At 37.5% G+C, this 16,120-nt stretch overlaps 2 protein-coding genes across 6 annotated transcripts in view; both read right to left on the reverse strand.

Moving 5' to 3' along the window:
- Nucleotides 1-956: 956 nt before the first annotated feature.
- On the reverse strand, nucleotides 957-10,780 carry NEIL2 (nei like DNA glycosylase 2). Of its 3 annotated transcripts, none has more exons than XM_015818047.1 (5): nucleotides 10,696-10,780; nucleotides 8,548-8,753; nucleotides 7,444-7,787; nucleotides 6,497-6,693; nucleotides 957-1,204 (listed from the first exon to the last, which is right to left on the reverse strand). In XM_015818047.1, the coding sequence occupies exons 2-5, from the start codon at nucleotides 8,683-8,685 to the stop codon at nucleotides 999-1,001; spliced, it is 885 nt and encodes a 294-aa protein (XP_015673533.1). In that variant the 5' UTR covers nucleotides 8,686-8,753; nucleotides 10,696-10,780; the 3' UTR covers nucleotides 957-998. The 3 variants fall into 3 exon arrangements, with proteins under 3 accessions (XP_015673533.1, XP_015673532.1, XP_015673531.1); XM_015818046.1 differs by having other exon boundaries at nucleotides 957-1,207; XM_015818045.1 differs by lacking the exon at nucleotides 957-1,204 and adding an exon at nucleotides 3,818-4,953.
- A 4,662-nt stretch (nucleotides 10,781-15,442) lies between these two features.
- GATA4 (GATA binding protein 4) overlaps nucleotides 15,443-16,120 on the reverse strand; it is a 43,381-nt gene continuing 42,703 nt past the window's right edge. For all 3 annotated transcript variants that reach the window (XM_029284510.1, XM_015818049.1, XM_015818048.1), the window contains one exon: nucleotides 15,443-15,625. In XM_029284510.1, coding sequence (XP_029140343.1) covers nucleotides 15,443-15,625 — 183 coding nt within the window. The remainder of the gene's footprint in view (nucleotides 15,626-16,120) is intronic.

Consider the following 16,120-nt stretch of genomic DNA (forward strand, 5'->3'; position numbering starts at 1 on the left):
TAATAATAATAATAATAATAATAATAATAATAATAATAATAATAATAATAATAAAGTAGAAGGGACCTTGGAGGTTTCTAGTCCAACCCCCTGCTCAGGCAGGAAACCCAATACCATTTCAGACAAATGGTTGTCCAGTCTCTTAAAAAAGTACAGTGTTGGAGCATTCACAACTTCTGGAGGCAGGTTGTTCCACTGATTAATTGTTCTAACTGTCAGGAAATTTCTCCTTAGTTCTAGGTTGCTTCTCTCTTTGATTAGTTTCCATTCATTGCTTCTTGTCCTGCCTTCAGGTGCTTTGGAGAATGGCGTGACTCCGTCTTCTTTGTGGCAACCCCTGAGATATTGGAACACTGCTATCGTGTCACCTATAGTCTTTCTCTTCATTAAACTAGAATCAACATACCCAGTTCCAGCAACCGTTCTTTATATGTTTTAGCCTCCAGTCCCCTAATCATCTTTGTTGGTTTTCTCTGTATTCTTCTGCCATCACGTCACTTTGGACTCCTAGCAACTGCCTAGATTTTCTCTATAATGAAAGATTGATTACTGGCACCTCATTTATTTAACTTACAAGTGGAATATATAATGAGAAACATTAGAAAAATAGAAATTACAATTAAAATTACTGGGCAAAGTAGCAATCACCTCAAATGTTCTGGTGACACTTTGATGAAGGAAAAACTTAAGGAACAGAACATTGTAAGTATGCTAAAGGAATGCAAAAATTGGCCTATCTGCTCCATATTCAAATAACCCTCAATACTGTGTTAAAAGGCAATGACAATCCTATGCAAATAGATGAAAAAGTAAAAATACCATCAGACTCTAATGTTCCTGGAATAAGTGGATAAATAATGTATTCCCCCCCCCTTGGAAATAAATTCTATGGAACTCAATGACAGAAATCTCACTAAGCCATTTGTTTTAATCAAGACTTGTTATTCAGTTATCAGTTACTATTATTTATAAACATGCACTATAAGACTTAACATACATTAAACCCATTTTGCCATCCACACCCTTGTTTGTAATTTTGCTACTTGAAGTCTCCAGTTTGGTGTACTCCAGATCAGTTGGCCTATAATTTTCAGCAAGCCTGATGTTTGAGAATGGTAGAGATGGCAGATGCTTTGTTTTGACACTCTTTCCATGACCAGAATGATGGACTCACCCTCACATACAAGCAATCTCAGCCATTGATCTGCTTAAAAAAAAGTAAATAAAATTTAATACACTTTATCACACGGCAATTTACTGTCTATTTATTTTACAAACATTTCTTAGAAGCTGTTTTTTGCCATGGTTACAATTGCTTATAGCAGGGGTTCCCAACCAGGGGTGTGAGATGATATTCCAGGGAGTGCGAAAACTTGGGCTTAGAAGTTTCAAAATTATGGTGTATATGCATAACTAGGTATTACTTTTGTAAGGGATGCAAGAATATATCAGAAGGGGTGTGGGGTATAGAAAAGGTTGAGAACTGCTGACTTATAGGTACTTGATTGGCCACAAGTTAGTAGAGCAAATGGATAATTGGACCTGCTAGGCTACATTCTTTACCTCATATCTACAAGGAATATGTTTCCAGTAACACTAAAATATTTCACTTTAGATTTCATAAGTAGTTATGAAAGAGGCTTAGAAGGGAAAACAAAACATTTTCCGTTGCTGATTTCCATTAATTGGTTTCAGTAACATTCTGTTGTTGTTCTCCATTAGAGCCCACAATAGATTGCCCCTCTAGTAAAATCCTTCCTCAATTCAGACTACACCAGGGTGTTGAGGGCATCACTTTTATAAGGATGCAAAAACAGATAGTGCTCTACAATATCATGTTGTAGCAAAGGTATGAGGGTGCTGATTATGATAAAACAGATTGGATTTACCCTAAACCACAGGTCCCCAACCTTTTGGGCACCAGGGACCATTCCGTGGAGAAAGGTTTTTCCATGGACTGAAGGGGGGCGTGATTTTGCATACTATCTGCATCCCACAGATGGGGCTTCACTTGTTTGTGTGGCCCAGTTTCTGGCATACCGTGGCCCAGTACTGGTCCACGGACCGGGGATTAGGGACCCCTGCCCTAAAGTATAATGTGGTTTGCTTGCTTGTGGACAATATTGTATGAACCTAAACAATTGTGGTTTATACAATAAACTATAGCTAAGCACAGCTTAATACAATGTGTGAATCCAATTGCAGACAACCTTCATTTTATCTCTACCTCTGGAAGCTGGTTATGTTGTCCCTTTGCCAATTTCAAAGAGCTATTTAGAATTTCCTTATACACCCAATTCTTACCACTGAACATTTAGAGAAAAAAAGTAAAATTGTCAAGAAAAATAAACTTTATGAAGAGCCTCAGTTCCTCAAGGAGTTCTTGTGTTTGGCAGAAACACAAAATTAGGCAGATTATAACTGCTCTTTTGTAGTCATTGAAAAGCCTTTCACTAGATGCCCACTAGAAAGGGCATCTTGATTTCACAGAAAAATCTTTTTCCTAAAAATATGTTTGAGTCTCCTAATGTCAGTTCATTCCACCAGACAACACCTTTAAAGATTTAGTTACATCCTAATAGCCTCACTCACAAATTCCCCTTCTCCAAACCATTTGACCTCTACATGGGAGATAGTAACAGGTTCTACATTCCTTTGTAGACTTTTTAAACTTTTTTTTTTACCCTATGCCCAAATTCAGCCCATTGCATCATTCCCCAAAATTCTGTTTACTTCTTAGCCAAAAACAAAAGAGGTCAAATGTCTGCCTACTATGGCTGCAGTAAATGAAGAGACCAGAAGTATGTAACTGTAGCATTTTCCTTACCAGTGAAATACTGGAACGAGATAGGGTTCTTCCCAATTTCTGCATTTGTCTGTTGCCAGGCCTTGTGTAACATTTGTGTAACAGACAAAAAGATTCCTTGTGATTTTGTGCACACATCATATAATGTTCTTGGCAACCATAAGAAAGTGGTTTGCCATTATTTTCTCCCTGGATTTTTTTTTGTAACATCCATGTCTAGTTTGAATCCCTGTGATTCTCTGATAGTGTCTCATTCAGATGTTAACCAGACCTAATACTATTTAGTTTCCAATCCCATAATAGGGTCAATGTTGTCATCTGTTTGAAACTTCTTCTAGTGAAGCCATGGTGAAAAGCAGAACAAGAGCAACCAGTACCAAAATATGTGTTGTGTTGCATGAATACCCTAAGCTCCTATGAGAACCGGGGTATAGACAAAGGGATAGGAAATACATAATAAAAATTAAGAAACGGGGGCTCTTTTCAGCCTCTCCTAGAAATCTAATATGTTTACAAAATATTCCTGGTTTTCCATCCCATTATTTTCTTCAGCAAACTTCTAAACATGGGGTCTGACTTCTAAATTACTATTTTGATTCAATATTTGCTTGAGACCAATAGCCTTCCTGCACACTAATGACAGTTGCCAATATAAAAGCAAAACACTGTAATTTTTTGAAAATTGTCAAATCTTACTGGGTTATGTTTTATGATTTAAAATTCCATAGTATCAGACAAGAGAATAAAAATCTGGTCAAAAATAATATTTCTGGTAAAAAATAAATGCTTCATTCTCAATTCTTGTTTAAGTGATGATGAACACAAAAAAGGGACAAACAAATACGAGTATGAAATTATTTGAAGTGTCAAGTACTTTTCCCCAAATAATTTGAAATTAATCTCATGAGATATGGCAAACTTTGTTATAAACCCATTTGTTGCTCTACTTTCACTACCCCAATCATGTAAAAATCAGCACAAGAAACATTTCATTCAAACCCACAAGCCATATTTTAATGAAATTCAGGCGTTCCAATGTACAAGACAGCTTTCAGGTTTCAAATAAGCCAGATTCTAAGCCTCTTCTCCCTACTATATCAAGATATATATTGAGTAATTGAGAAAGTGGAGCTTTTAAAATACCATCTCTGTTATTAGTAACTTCAAATCTTTGGTTTGTTTAATCTGAACATTAAACACGTTCAAATTCTAGAATAGGGTTGAATCTTCCTATCGCTCACAGCCAAATCCCATGCCTTTAATTTAATGGCATACCAATATTTTAGGTCAATTATAAACTGGATTCCTCATTTACAAATCAAAACTCATTTGCATAATCTTGATTCTTAATCCTACCTCAGAAAATTAAATATGATACAGATGTATGTAATTACAGTGGTAATTATAAAGAATTATTTTAATGTGAATCATTCCTATAATAAAGGAATATTGGAATGAGAATCTGAAAAAAATGTTTGACCTTGTGTAAATCCAAGACAAGTATGGTGCAAGCATAGAGAGTATTCCTGACATTGTAGGTGGACGGGAACCATTCCCTCTCCCTCCAAATAGTTTCATCATTGGTAGCAAGCTTCATCTTGAATGTTGCATTTGCAGATCTTGCATCATTTTCATTAACCACAAATACCCAGGATTAATTGGACTGTGGAAAGTGATGATTCAAGTGACTCAATACACAGTATGTAATTGTAAATCTTAAATCCCTTTAAGAGGTACCTGCGCTTGCAAGTTCTCTGTTGAATCATAAACCTGTTCCCTGGTTTCCATGATACTCTTGAAATCACACAACCAAAGAGATTATGCAAATCAGGTGCTTTGTACAAGAAGCATATCCATCTCTTCAGGTGGCACTCGAGGCTGGCATTGTGGACACCACCAGGTAAGTCTTTTCAACCCATCTGGTGGTCCAAATGTTGCCTTCTTTACCTCATGCCCTTTGGGGCATTTATCTTTCATGTAAATCTGTAGCCGCAATCTCTGTCTTCCCAGCTGGTTGTGGAGCCATGCCAAGCTGAACTGAACAACATGATCAAGCAAAGATTTGAGATCTGTGGATTCTAAAGAGGAGCCAAGGGACAGCGGATGAATCCTTGCTAGATACAGGGCCTCATTCTTAATGATATTTCCTGGAGGAGAGAAGAATTCAGGAGAAATTGAACATTGGAGAGCCCGTAAAGAAAGTAAAGTGAAAAAAGTAATCCTTATGAATTAGCCTTTCCAAACTGGAGTCCTTAAAGGAATCTTGGAAAACAATTCCCATCATTCCTAACAAATTATCAGGGAATTGGGAATCACAGGAACTATAAATATTAAGAAAGGCTGCTGTAGGTCAAGGTAAAAACTTAAAACTAGAAAACTAGAAAACTAGAAAATTCAGGTTCAGATCTGAACTCTGTCATGAATCTTCATGGCTAATCTTGTATCGGTCATTCTGTCTAGCTTGTCCTATCTCATGGGATATCAAGTGGGTAACATAAATATGTTCTTTGTTCTCATTGTTAGTTTAGGAATATATACAGATAGACACAATAAAAACATACACTGCTGTCAGCTATTTAGGGAACTGCAGGACAGTTAGAAAACATTTTAGGCAATAGGCATCATTATGTGATTTCACACATTCTTGTTGTCTTTGTTAGAGGTTTTATGAAATTATAATTCCTTTTAATTGTACCATGGTTGATTTAATTTTACAGTAAGCCACTGAGAGTTATCAGATTATAGTTTATAGTTATCAGATTGATGATGATGATGATGATGATGATGATGATGGAAGGGTCCTTGGAGGTCATCAAGTTCAACCTCCTGTTCAGGCAGGTAACTCTATACCATTGCGGACAAATGGCTGTCCAGTCTCTTCTTAAAAACTTCCAGTGTTGGAGCATTCACCACTTCTGGAGGCAGGTTGGTCCACTGGTTAATTGTTCTAACTGTCAGGAAGTTTCTCCTTAGTTCTAGGTTGCTTTTCTCCTTGATTAGTTTTCATCCGTTGCTTCTTGTCCTGCCTTCAGGCGCTTTGGAGAATAGCTTGACTCCCTCTTCTTTGTGGCAGCCCCTGAGATATTGGAACACTGCTATCATGTCCCCCCTCGTCCTTCTCTTCATTAAATTAGACATACCCAATTCCAGCAACTGTTCCTCATATGTTTTAGCCTCCAGTCCCCTAATAATCTTTGTGGCTCTTCTCTGTACTCTTTCTAGAGTCTCAACATCTTTTTTACATTGTGGTGACCAAAATTGGATGCAGTATTCCAAGTGTGGCCTTACCAAGGCATTGTAAAGTGGTATTAATACTTCACGTGATCTTGATTCTATCCCTCTGTTAATGCAGCCTAGCACTGTGTTGGCTTTTTTGGCAGTTCATTCATTATTCTGGATGTAAACAATTTTTAAAAATGAAACATGTAATTGTCATATTTTTAAAATGGCAGAGATGTGGGTGTTACAGACCCCGTTCCTTTATTGGCCTTCAATGTAATGTTTAAATAGTTGTCAAAGATCTATTTTTAAGTCAATTCATGTGCAAAATTCAATCTTCTTTAGCAGAATAGCCTCTGCTGCCCTCCTAGATTACAACCTCTGCATATTTTGCAACAATTCCCATTATACATCCCAGACATTAAGCATGTATGTAATTTTTTTTTATTTTGGTATCTATTTTGAACCTACCTATTCCTGAGAAATAACTTTGGTTCAGGAGCATGTAGCACACAGGAGTATCTTTTGCAAGGACCTTCAAAGCCCGCTCCCGATCAAACTCCTGGCTCAGGATATCAATTGCTGGATCAGTGCTAGGAGAAGAGCATTGCTGAATGCGGCAGTTATAAAATACCAGAAAGTTCCCAGCATCAAAATGGAGAACCAGCCTAAATATCCAAAATGAAAACAAACACTGAATTAATTTAGAGCAGATGAGCTGAGCCTGAATTTCATGGGCCATACGTGACCCTGAAAACTTGCGAGATTATCCCCAAAACCTTTTTTAAATTGTAGGTTTTAATGTGACTGAAGAGGCAAAATAGTAAATGCATGATGGAGAATCTTAATTTCTTAATAACTTAACATTTAACTGATTGACTAAATGCAAAGAAAATCTAGGGGTTTTTTCCCTGGCCCCCGGGTACCATTTAAAATAAAATGCACTTCTTGGCCCAGTTACATGTTTCTGCTTTATAAAACAAATATGAACCCGTTGGGTTGTTTCCAGAGGAACTAATCCAGCTGCAAATAGTCCTCGATTTACAACCAGACATTTAGTACTGTCTGATGTTATGACATACCCTCCCTCCCCAAAGCTAGTTACGACCGGGTTTTTAAATTATAACATCGGCCCACATTTACAGCGATTAGCAGCACTGCTTAGTCACGTGACCATAATTTGTGATGTTTTTTTCTGGAAACTGGAGTTTACTTCTGATTTCCAGCAAGACAACCGTGGCATTTGCTTAATGACCATCACAAAAAGAGTTGTAAAATCAGGTCCAGTCATGTAGTAAGCCACTTTATGACCATCACGACTTATGACCATAATTACAAGGCTCAATTTCTGTCGTAACTCAAGGACTTCCTGTATAGCGGTAGGGTAAAACTTCTTTTGTAAACCTCAAAGTGCTAACCTGGGAATTGGATCTTTCCAGTCGCCTCTTTTGTTTGCTTTATTCGCCCTTGCAAACTCATTGGCTCGCAGGCTTCCATAAAGACCAAAGTGGAAGCGGAGCCATTTCCAACTCTGCCCATTATTATTATTATCCATATCAGATGCCAACCAACTTGCTGACTCTTCTTGTTGATAGCATTCAGGAGTGCACACTTCAACTTCATTTTCTTTCTGGCCGTGGAGGAAGGAACTGCTTCCAGGCATTTCCAGTCTTTGTTCAGACAAATCCGAGGACATGCTGCCATGGCTGGGTATTAATTTCTCTTTGGTGCCAAAAGCCAAAAACAAGTTCTTCCCATGGACCTGGAAAAAAAGTCATTTTAATTCTATTTCATCTTCTCCAGGTTAGTAACCCTGGCAGTGCTCCTTCCTTTTTATTCCTTCTTGTCTTTTTTTTAATATATAACTTCTGTAATGTTTAATAAAAGTGCAAGGGAGAGAAACAGATGAGCCTGTTAACTTACTAACAGAAATATTTGGGCAAGTCTTTAGCTATGAAGCAGAAATTCAGGATGGGAGAGTTTACCTATTAGAGCTCCCATAAAATAGGCCCAGAATGGAATTATTAGGATTTCTTAAACCTAAGGCCAGCAACATGGCAGCCAGAAGCAGCATATTTTATATAGCCACCCTGCATGGCAGTCTTAGACATCCCAAAGTGTTATTTTTTAAATTACATTTCAGAAATATCTGGCATCTTGCACAAGCAAGATGGCATTTACATATACCAACATGAGATCTTGTACACAGATATCAAAATGTTGTCACAACTTGGGCCATATTTTTTTTTTAATTGGGGGGATGCAGTCTCCAAAAGCAGGCCAATTGCCAAAAACCATACATGAAGTGCAGGGATAATAATCAAGTCTATAATTTGCCTGGTGCAAAGAGCTATCTTCTGTATCTTTCTTGGACTGTAGTATTTTCTACTGTATAGAATAATGATGTCATATGCTATATAAAATTTTACCAATGATAATGTTGGCAAAATAGCATTAATTCAAAATAAGCCAAGGTTGTTATAAAAAAAAGAGTTAAATATTTATTACACAGCAAGACTCACTTGGATATCCCACAGTGTCAGTGTTTTCAAATCATCCGGATTGATCTGTCTAGTGCTTCCTCCCACCCTGGATACCATCTTCCCTACATAGGGAGAACACAGAAACTGGAACTTCTTTACAGAGGGTCCTTCTGGCATTGCTGCAAGAGCACAAAAACTGGGGATGACAGCCGAGTTTGTGAGATTCCAGACAATCAAGTTCAAGGCTGAAAGAGTGTTGGGAAAAATGGTTAAAAATGCTATTCCCAGGATGGCCTCCAAGCTTTTGGCCTGAACAACAATGTCAAATATATACTAAGACTTGCAGTAAAGTGGCAGTCTCTAACATAAGAGGATATTAACCTATTTTAAAAACCTATTATGGATTTCCTTTGACTAATATAAGCTCCTTTAATTTGTACTGATCAAAATTTAAGTATGATTAAGCTTGTAATTAACCTACACAATTGTGTGATTTTTTAAAAATTTGAGACACTTCAGTGAGACCCTTGGGGAGGCAGAAATGTCATTTTTTTCTGGCACTTTCTCACTAATTCTATATTTTCTAACATATAGTAAAGTACATTCAGCCAGGAAAGACTGTTAAAGAGGGTAAAAATGAAAATACCAGATCATAATGAACCGCAAACTGTTATATTTTGGGAGTTTTGCACATTGCACATTGTTTAGATTATACTTTTATGAGAAGTATAGTCTAACTCATTGTGTCTCAATCTTGGCAACTTAAGTTGTATGGACTTCACCTCTCAGAATTCCCCAGCCTGCATGTTGGAGTTCACATACTGTATCTTAAAGTTGCCAAGGTTAAGAAACACCTAACTAATATGCTAACCTTTAGCAGTGGTAACCTCATCAGAGCTTTTTTTTCTTACTAAGTGTACAGGTAGTCCTCAACTTATAACTGTCCATTTAGTGACCATTCAAAATTACAGCAGCACTGAAAAAAGTGACTTATGACAGTTTTTCAGTAGTAGTAGTAGTAGTAGTAGTAGTAGTAGTAGTAGTAATAATAACAATAACAATAACAATAACAATAACAATAACAATAATAATAATAATAATAATAATAGTAATAAAAAGTTGGAAGGGACCTTGGAGGTCATCGAGTCCAACCCCCTGCCCAAGCAGGAACCCTACACCATTTCAGACAAACGGCTGTCCAGTCTCTTCTTAAAAACTTCCAGTGTTGGAGCATTCACCACTTCTGGAGGCAGGTTGTTCCATTGGTTAATTGTTCTGTCAGGAAGTTTCTCCTTAGTTCTAGGTTGCTTCTCTCCTTGATCAGTTTCCACCCATTGCTTCTCGTCCTGCCTTCAGGCGCCTTGGAGAATAGCTTGACTCCCTCTTCTTTGTGGCAGCCCGAGATATTGGAACACTGCTATCATGTCCCCCCTCATCCTTCTCTTCGTTAAACTAGACATACCCAGTTCCAGCAACCGTTCCTTATATGTTTTAGCGTCCAGACCTCTAATCATCTTTGTTGCTCTTCTCTGTACTCTTTCTAGAGTCTCAGCATCGTGGTGACCAAAACTGGATGCAGTATTCCAAGTGTGGCCTTACTAAGGCATTGTAAAGTGGTATTTAGTTATGATATTTGCAGCATCCTCATGCTCATGTGATCAAAATTCAGATGCTTGGCAACAGGTTCATACTTATGACCACTGCAGTGTGGTGGTCAGATGATCACTTTTTGTGACCTTCTGACAAGCAAAGTCAATGGGGAAGATAGATTCACTTAACAAGCAGGTTACTGACTTACCAACTGCAGTGATTCACTTAACAACTGTGTCAAGAAAGTTCGCAAAATGGAGCAAAACTCAATGTCTCACTTAAAAACAAATTTTGGTCGTAAGTAGAGGACTACCTGTACAAGAATGGTATCACGCCCCACCTCCAAACATGGCGAACGTCTGGGTTTTGATGTTGCTCTTAACATTTTTAACAGAAATGTGTCCCAGCCCCTAATACAGACCATCCTGGGTTGCTTGTCGCCAACTATTTATAGGTATTTGCATGCTTCCGATACCATAGATTTTTTGTTGATCAACCAAGAGCAGATTGAAAATACAAACGGTATTCAATTTACAATAGATATTTGGAGCATTATAGGGGAAGACGTGCGTCTGCAATACAAATCGAAAAACATACATCTTAAACTGGCGATTCCTGAAAGTTGTAATAAAAGAACGAAGACACGCGCGCTCACGTCTAGTCGGAAGAAAATAAAATGCAATGGTACGATCAATGATTTTTTTTTTAAAAAATAGTTATTTTCCTGTGTAAAACTTAAGTAGTGGGACCAGAAGCCATCAAAACTTCCTCGCTTCTGATCGCCTCCTGCCTTCTTTCATTTCCAAGCAGGGCTTCTTGCTCCCGCTTCGTCCGTTTTCCTTCTGAAAGGAACTATCTCGGCAGACCTTTTTAGCAGAGAACCGAACGGCTGCCCTCCATCGATCTCTGCGCAGCCCATCTTGCCCTGTGAAGAGTGAATTAATCGGGGCTGGGTTAGAGCCTTGGGAGGCCGCTTACGTTACGCCTTCCAGTTCTGCATTCGCTGCCTTGAACTGTGAGAGAAAAAGCGAGGAATAGGTGGAATCAGTGTAATCGTGCACCGTTTTGTGTTCTCACAACTTGCTAAAAGAGGCGAAGTGGAAATACATTTGCACAAAAAGCAAAATGTGGTTAGCATTAAGTTTGGTTAGTTTTGCAGTTTGCGCGAATGTAGCCACGCTGAGAGAATAAGGTATTCTTTTTCAATAAAGGAGAATATTTGTAGCTCAGGGTGTAAATAAAGGGGTCCTTGGTGTTCTCTTGGTTGTTTTCTTGCAGACATTTCATTACTCATATTAGGCAACATCAATTTCTGGAGAAGATCTGCTTAACTTGTACATATATTAATCTTGTATTTTATATTTTAAAATTTATGTCATATAGTATGCCTTATTTTAATTGTGTGCTGACAAGAAAAAAACAAACCTAGTTTGGGTAATGAAACGTCTGCAAGAAAACAACCAAGCTCAGAGAGTATCATTTTTTCTTGCTTGATAACCTTTATTTTTCAAAAATTTTGGCAAATCAGGCAGAATTTCTGATTTGCAATATATTTTCTCCATAAAAAGGACAAAACTAATTTTTAAAAAAATAATGCTAACTTATTTATGAGCTTGCAGAGATTTCCTTTTCTCACAGGAAGTTTTTTCTTTTTTAAGATTTCAGGATGTGTACAATGTACCCATACTAAAGCTGCCTTAAAGAATAACACACAAGATTTGAAAGGCTCATGCTGGAGAAGGCTCTTAAGACAACCCTGGATAGCCAACAAAATAATAGGACCATCAAACAAATTTACACAAAGTTCTTATTCAGAGTCACAAATTACTAGGCTCAAACTATCCTACTTTGGACATATTATAGAAAAAGCTTTAATGCTTAGAAAGGTAGAAAAGGCAGCCCAGCAGCAAGACAGATGAACTCATTGGAAAATCTGAAGGAGTAGTCACTAGGTTAAGAATAGATCAACGTCTTCTTACATTACACTCAGATTTCTTGAGCACAAACAGTGGCAGAACTAGTTACAGCAAACCACAGGTTTCACCTCCAATACCAACCTCCTATACATTTTTATTCAGAAGCCAAATGCTTTCCATTCTGTGGGTTACTCCCTAATAAATCAGCTTCAGATATTCCGGTAGGAATTTATTGATGCTTTGTGAACAAAACAGAGACATCAGATGACTCAAAAGTAAGAACATTTCAGGTGTGTGCAATTGACTTCATTCTTGCTAATGTCAGAACTAGAATACAGAGGTGCTGATTATCAACCTCACTTATTCCTGGCATGGTAAGCATTGGGAAATGTTTACAGAAACTTGCAGTGTGTACTGGGTTTCAAAGTTGAAAACAAATAAAACTGCACCTTAGAGGTACACTTGCTCCTTCCTTCTCCAAATCAGTTCTATGCACAAGCTAGCACAAAGTAAGATAACTTATGTAAGTGTATTGCATGTGCAAACTGGGCAATCCTGTTTGGAAAGGATTACTGAGCTGTATGTTTTAATTAAATTTGTATGTTTATTAGATACCAATGTAATATTCAATCCTGAAAATATTGTTTAGAGACAGAACTGCTTATGCTAATGTTGCTATCTTCTACTCCCTGTTGCTGGGGCCTCGGTTATTACAACTAGGACAATTAAAAATAGAATATGTGTGTGCATTTGGAATAGAATAGTGCCAGAGCGTAGTATACATGAACATTTCACAGTAAAACTGCATTGATAGTTTAAAATAAAAATGTTTACATGTCCTACAAGATTGCACTGATCCAAGATGAGCTACATCTTAGAAAGAATAGGGATTTAAGAAATGCCCTACACTGGTGACTTCTTTCACCAGATGAAAATCAAGGATAGGCAAGCTAAGCTGATTCTAATTTTCAGAGATACCAACCTGAATCAGGAAAGTAATACTTCAGATGGGACTCACATGACTGAAATGTCTACATTTCCTGCATGTTGGATTCTCAGTCCCTGAATGAATTAGGATTCTATGTTTGTTCATGTTCAGATTTATAAGAGGTGTGTGCGACATTCTAAGCAAGTTTTGGTATACAAGCAATGCAATCTGAAAATAATCAAAATGAATACCCAAAATCTGAGTCAAGCCAGGACTCCCATATTTAGGCATAAAGATGTAAACATCCACCAGATAGTAGCAAAGAGATTTTTAAGAAAACCTCAGAACTGAAGAAGCTTCTTTGAATGAGAAGTGAAACGTCTTCAAGGAAAAACGAAGTCCAGTTGCCTTTTGAAAAAGCACCTTAGGGACAACCATAACTTGGATGAGAGAGAATTTCCAAAGAGATTCAAGGAAAGTTTTAGCAAAATTCCCCATCCATAATTTTTCCATCATCTCCTTCACTTTTAAATTTGAGATGCTTGGAATAAAATCAGGGACCTTCTACATGTAATCTAGGATCTAAGTGTCATACTTTATCCAAATTCATTGATTGCTGCTCATTCTAAATACTTCACAACTTCACAACTATCACAAACGTTCTGAGGGTGAACATTACAATTTTACTGATGATTACAGACAAAGCTTTGTTTCTGTTAAACAGAACAGGAGCTTCAGAATTCAATATTTTGCAGTGGTTTGATTATTTCATCACAGGATAATGTCTTTCAACACCAATATTTAATAAAGACAATCCAAATGTCAAAACACATGAATTACTACAGTACTCTTTTTTAATGACCTATAATCCTTTGCATCAGGCTGGAATTGGGATGACTGAATGGAGCTGAGCATTTACTGGCTGGATATCCTTCCTGACACCTACCAGTTTGCAGCATAAGATTTCTCTTTGCTCTCAAAGAGAGAAATATCTGCCACTACCTAGGATCGAACTTACAGCCTCCTGATTGTGAGACGAGAGCACCACCTCTAAGCTACCACATCACTTGTACATGAATAGTGCTATCATTTTTTCCAGGCATTGTGAAAATGAGAATTAGCAGCATCTAGATTCAAAACAGCTATTAAAAATAAAAACAACTATTAAATGAATGAGATTGAGTGAAAAGAAGTGTCAATCCTACCACCGGGTCATGTTCACCTTGATCATAAGTATAAACTCTTTTAAGTTTTATTTAGTACTGGCACCATGCTTAATATTAGACAGAAAGGAGACTTTCAATTCAAATTATTTGCTTACCCATTACCCCTGCCATATTCTGAAATGGGTGCCTGCTAATCTATAGTCACTCATTCCAGCTGTGCTTAAGATTGTATATAAATCATAGAGAATCCTTCTTTCAACTGGAAAACACATAGGTAAAACACTGAGTTGGTTGCTTTGAAAGGAAAAATAGATTTATTAATAGCAAAGGAAGGGGGTTAATCAAGTTGACAGAAAAGTAATTAAATTAACACTAATGTGCTGCTGGCAGTCATAAAATTGCTGGATCCACAAAATTCCTGCAAAAGTCCACCAGCCGTAGTGGATTGCAGCTATGTTTGAAGACAAAACCTGTTGCTTCTGTTCTATACTTTAAAAAAACTCTGGAGTCTTCAGTTCACCATTGATTGCAGAATTTGCAGCACCTCCATTTTCTTCTAGATTCTTGTGGGTCACTGTCCTTGAATATTCATTCGAGTTTCTTACTATCAATAAACTTTGGTCAGTAGTGTCTTTGGGGAAGAATATTTTTTATAATCAAAATGGGAAATAGAGAACCAAAATCCAAGCTTTTGCCAGCAATTAGCCTATTTTCCATTCTTCTCTGCATATGCTGCTGGTTCTTCTCTTCTGGCTTTGAATTAGCAATGAAATGGCTAATCACATCCCAGGTCAGGAAATCAGATCTTTCATAAAGGCCACCAGCAACTGATCCCCATAATGCAAAATTTAGGGATATTGCTGGCTTATATATTGATTTTTGTTTTATTTTTTTATCTTTTTTTTAACCTCCATTCTATTTTTATGGGCTGGCTTATTCATTCCTTCATTTTTCAAAAGATGTCTGAAGACAACATGTGGAAAGCTGCAGTTACAAATTTCCATTCAAGCTCATACATACCCTTCACATATACACACACATATACAAACATTCTACTTGATATTACATTTCTGTATATCAGTTATGTATAAACATGTAATATTGATGTCCAAGTTATCTGGAGGATTTATTAAAAATAGAACTTGGCAATTTTGATTGAACAGGCCAAAGCAATTTGAAATGGTTCTTCTAAGACCAGAACTAGACAAAACAAAAGATGGGAGGAAGAAACAAGAAAAAAAAAAGAACAAATAGTATTGCTTGACAATTGCCCATCGCCTTTGAGTCCCAAGCTTGGTAACTCCCTTAGAAGGGGGTGAAGAGGCAGAAGATTGTTAAGCTGTGATGATGTCTCCATGTGTTTCCCCTAAGACTAGGCTGTTCCAGGAATCTTGCTTGGAACTAGGCTGGGGAGACTGGTTGATGGTTCCTTGGTAAGCTTGTGGGGAAAGCTTGAGAGTAGACATAGTGGAGTGAAGAACAGGTCCATGGCCAGACATTGCCGCAACAGAGAATGTCTAGTGGGCAGAGGGAAAAGAGAAAAAAAAACCATAAATAATGGGGAAGGGAAGGGGAAAAATGCTATTTTATCATTTGCCTGTAGCAGTCTCTTAAAAACTGAACCATGAGATGAGTGGCAAGTACATTTGATAAATAAATAAACAAAAACTGGTATCTTTCAGAATATATTGTGGCTACAATTTTACTACATTGGAGAACTGAATTAAAAAAACACTACAGAAATTTGTATTATTTTGTTTTGAAATCTCTGAAATTTTGGGTAAGATATATAGCTGAAATATGGAGTAGGCAGCAAACCAAACTTCATAGCAGGGATACCTGGGCTGTTCCAGGCTAATAGCATGGAATAACTGGAAGAGTTGCTCTTTAATCCATTCTCCAGGTTGTTGGATGAATGGCAGTGGTAGTCAACCTGGTCCCTACCGCCCACTAGTGGGCGTTCCAGCTTTCATGGTGGGCGGTAGGGGTGTTGTCCGATACTGAAGCACTTT

The sequence above is a fragment of the Protobothrops mucrosquamatus genome, unplaced genomic scaffold, assembly GCF_001527695.2.
Source record: "Protobothrops mucrosquamatus isolate PMUCROS unplaced genomic scaffold, P.Mucros_1.0 scaffold669, whole genome shotgun sequence".
NCBI lineage: Eukaryota > Metazoa > Chordata > Lepidosauria > Squamata > Viperidae > Protobothrops > Protobothrops mucrosquamatus.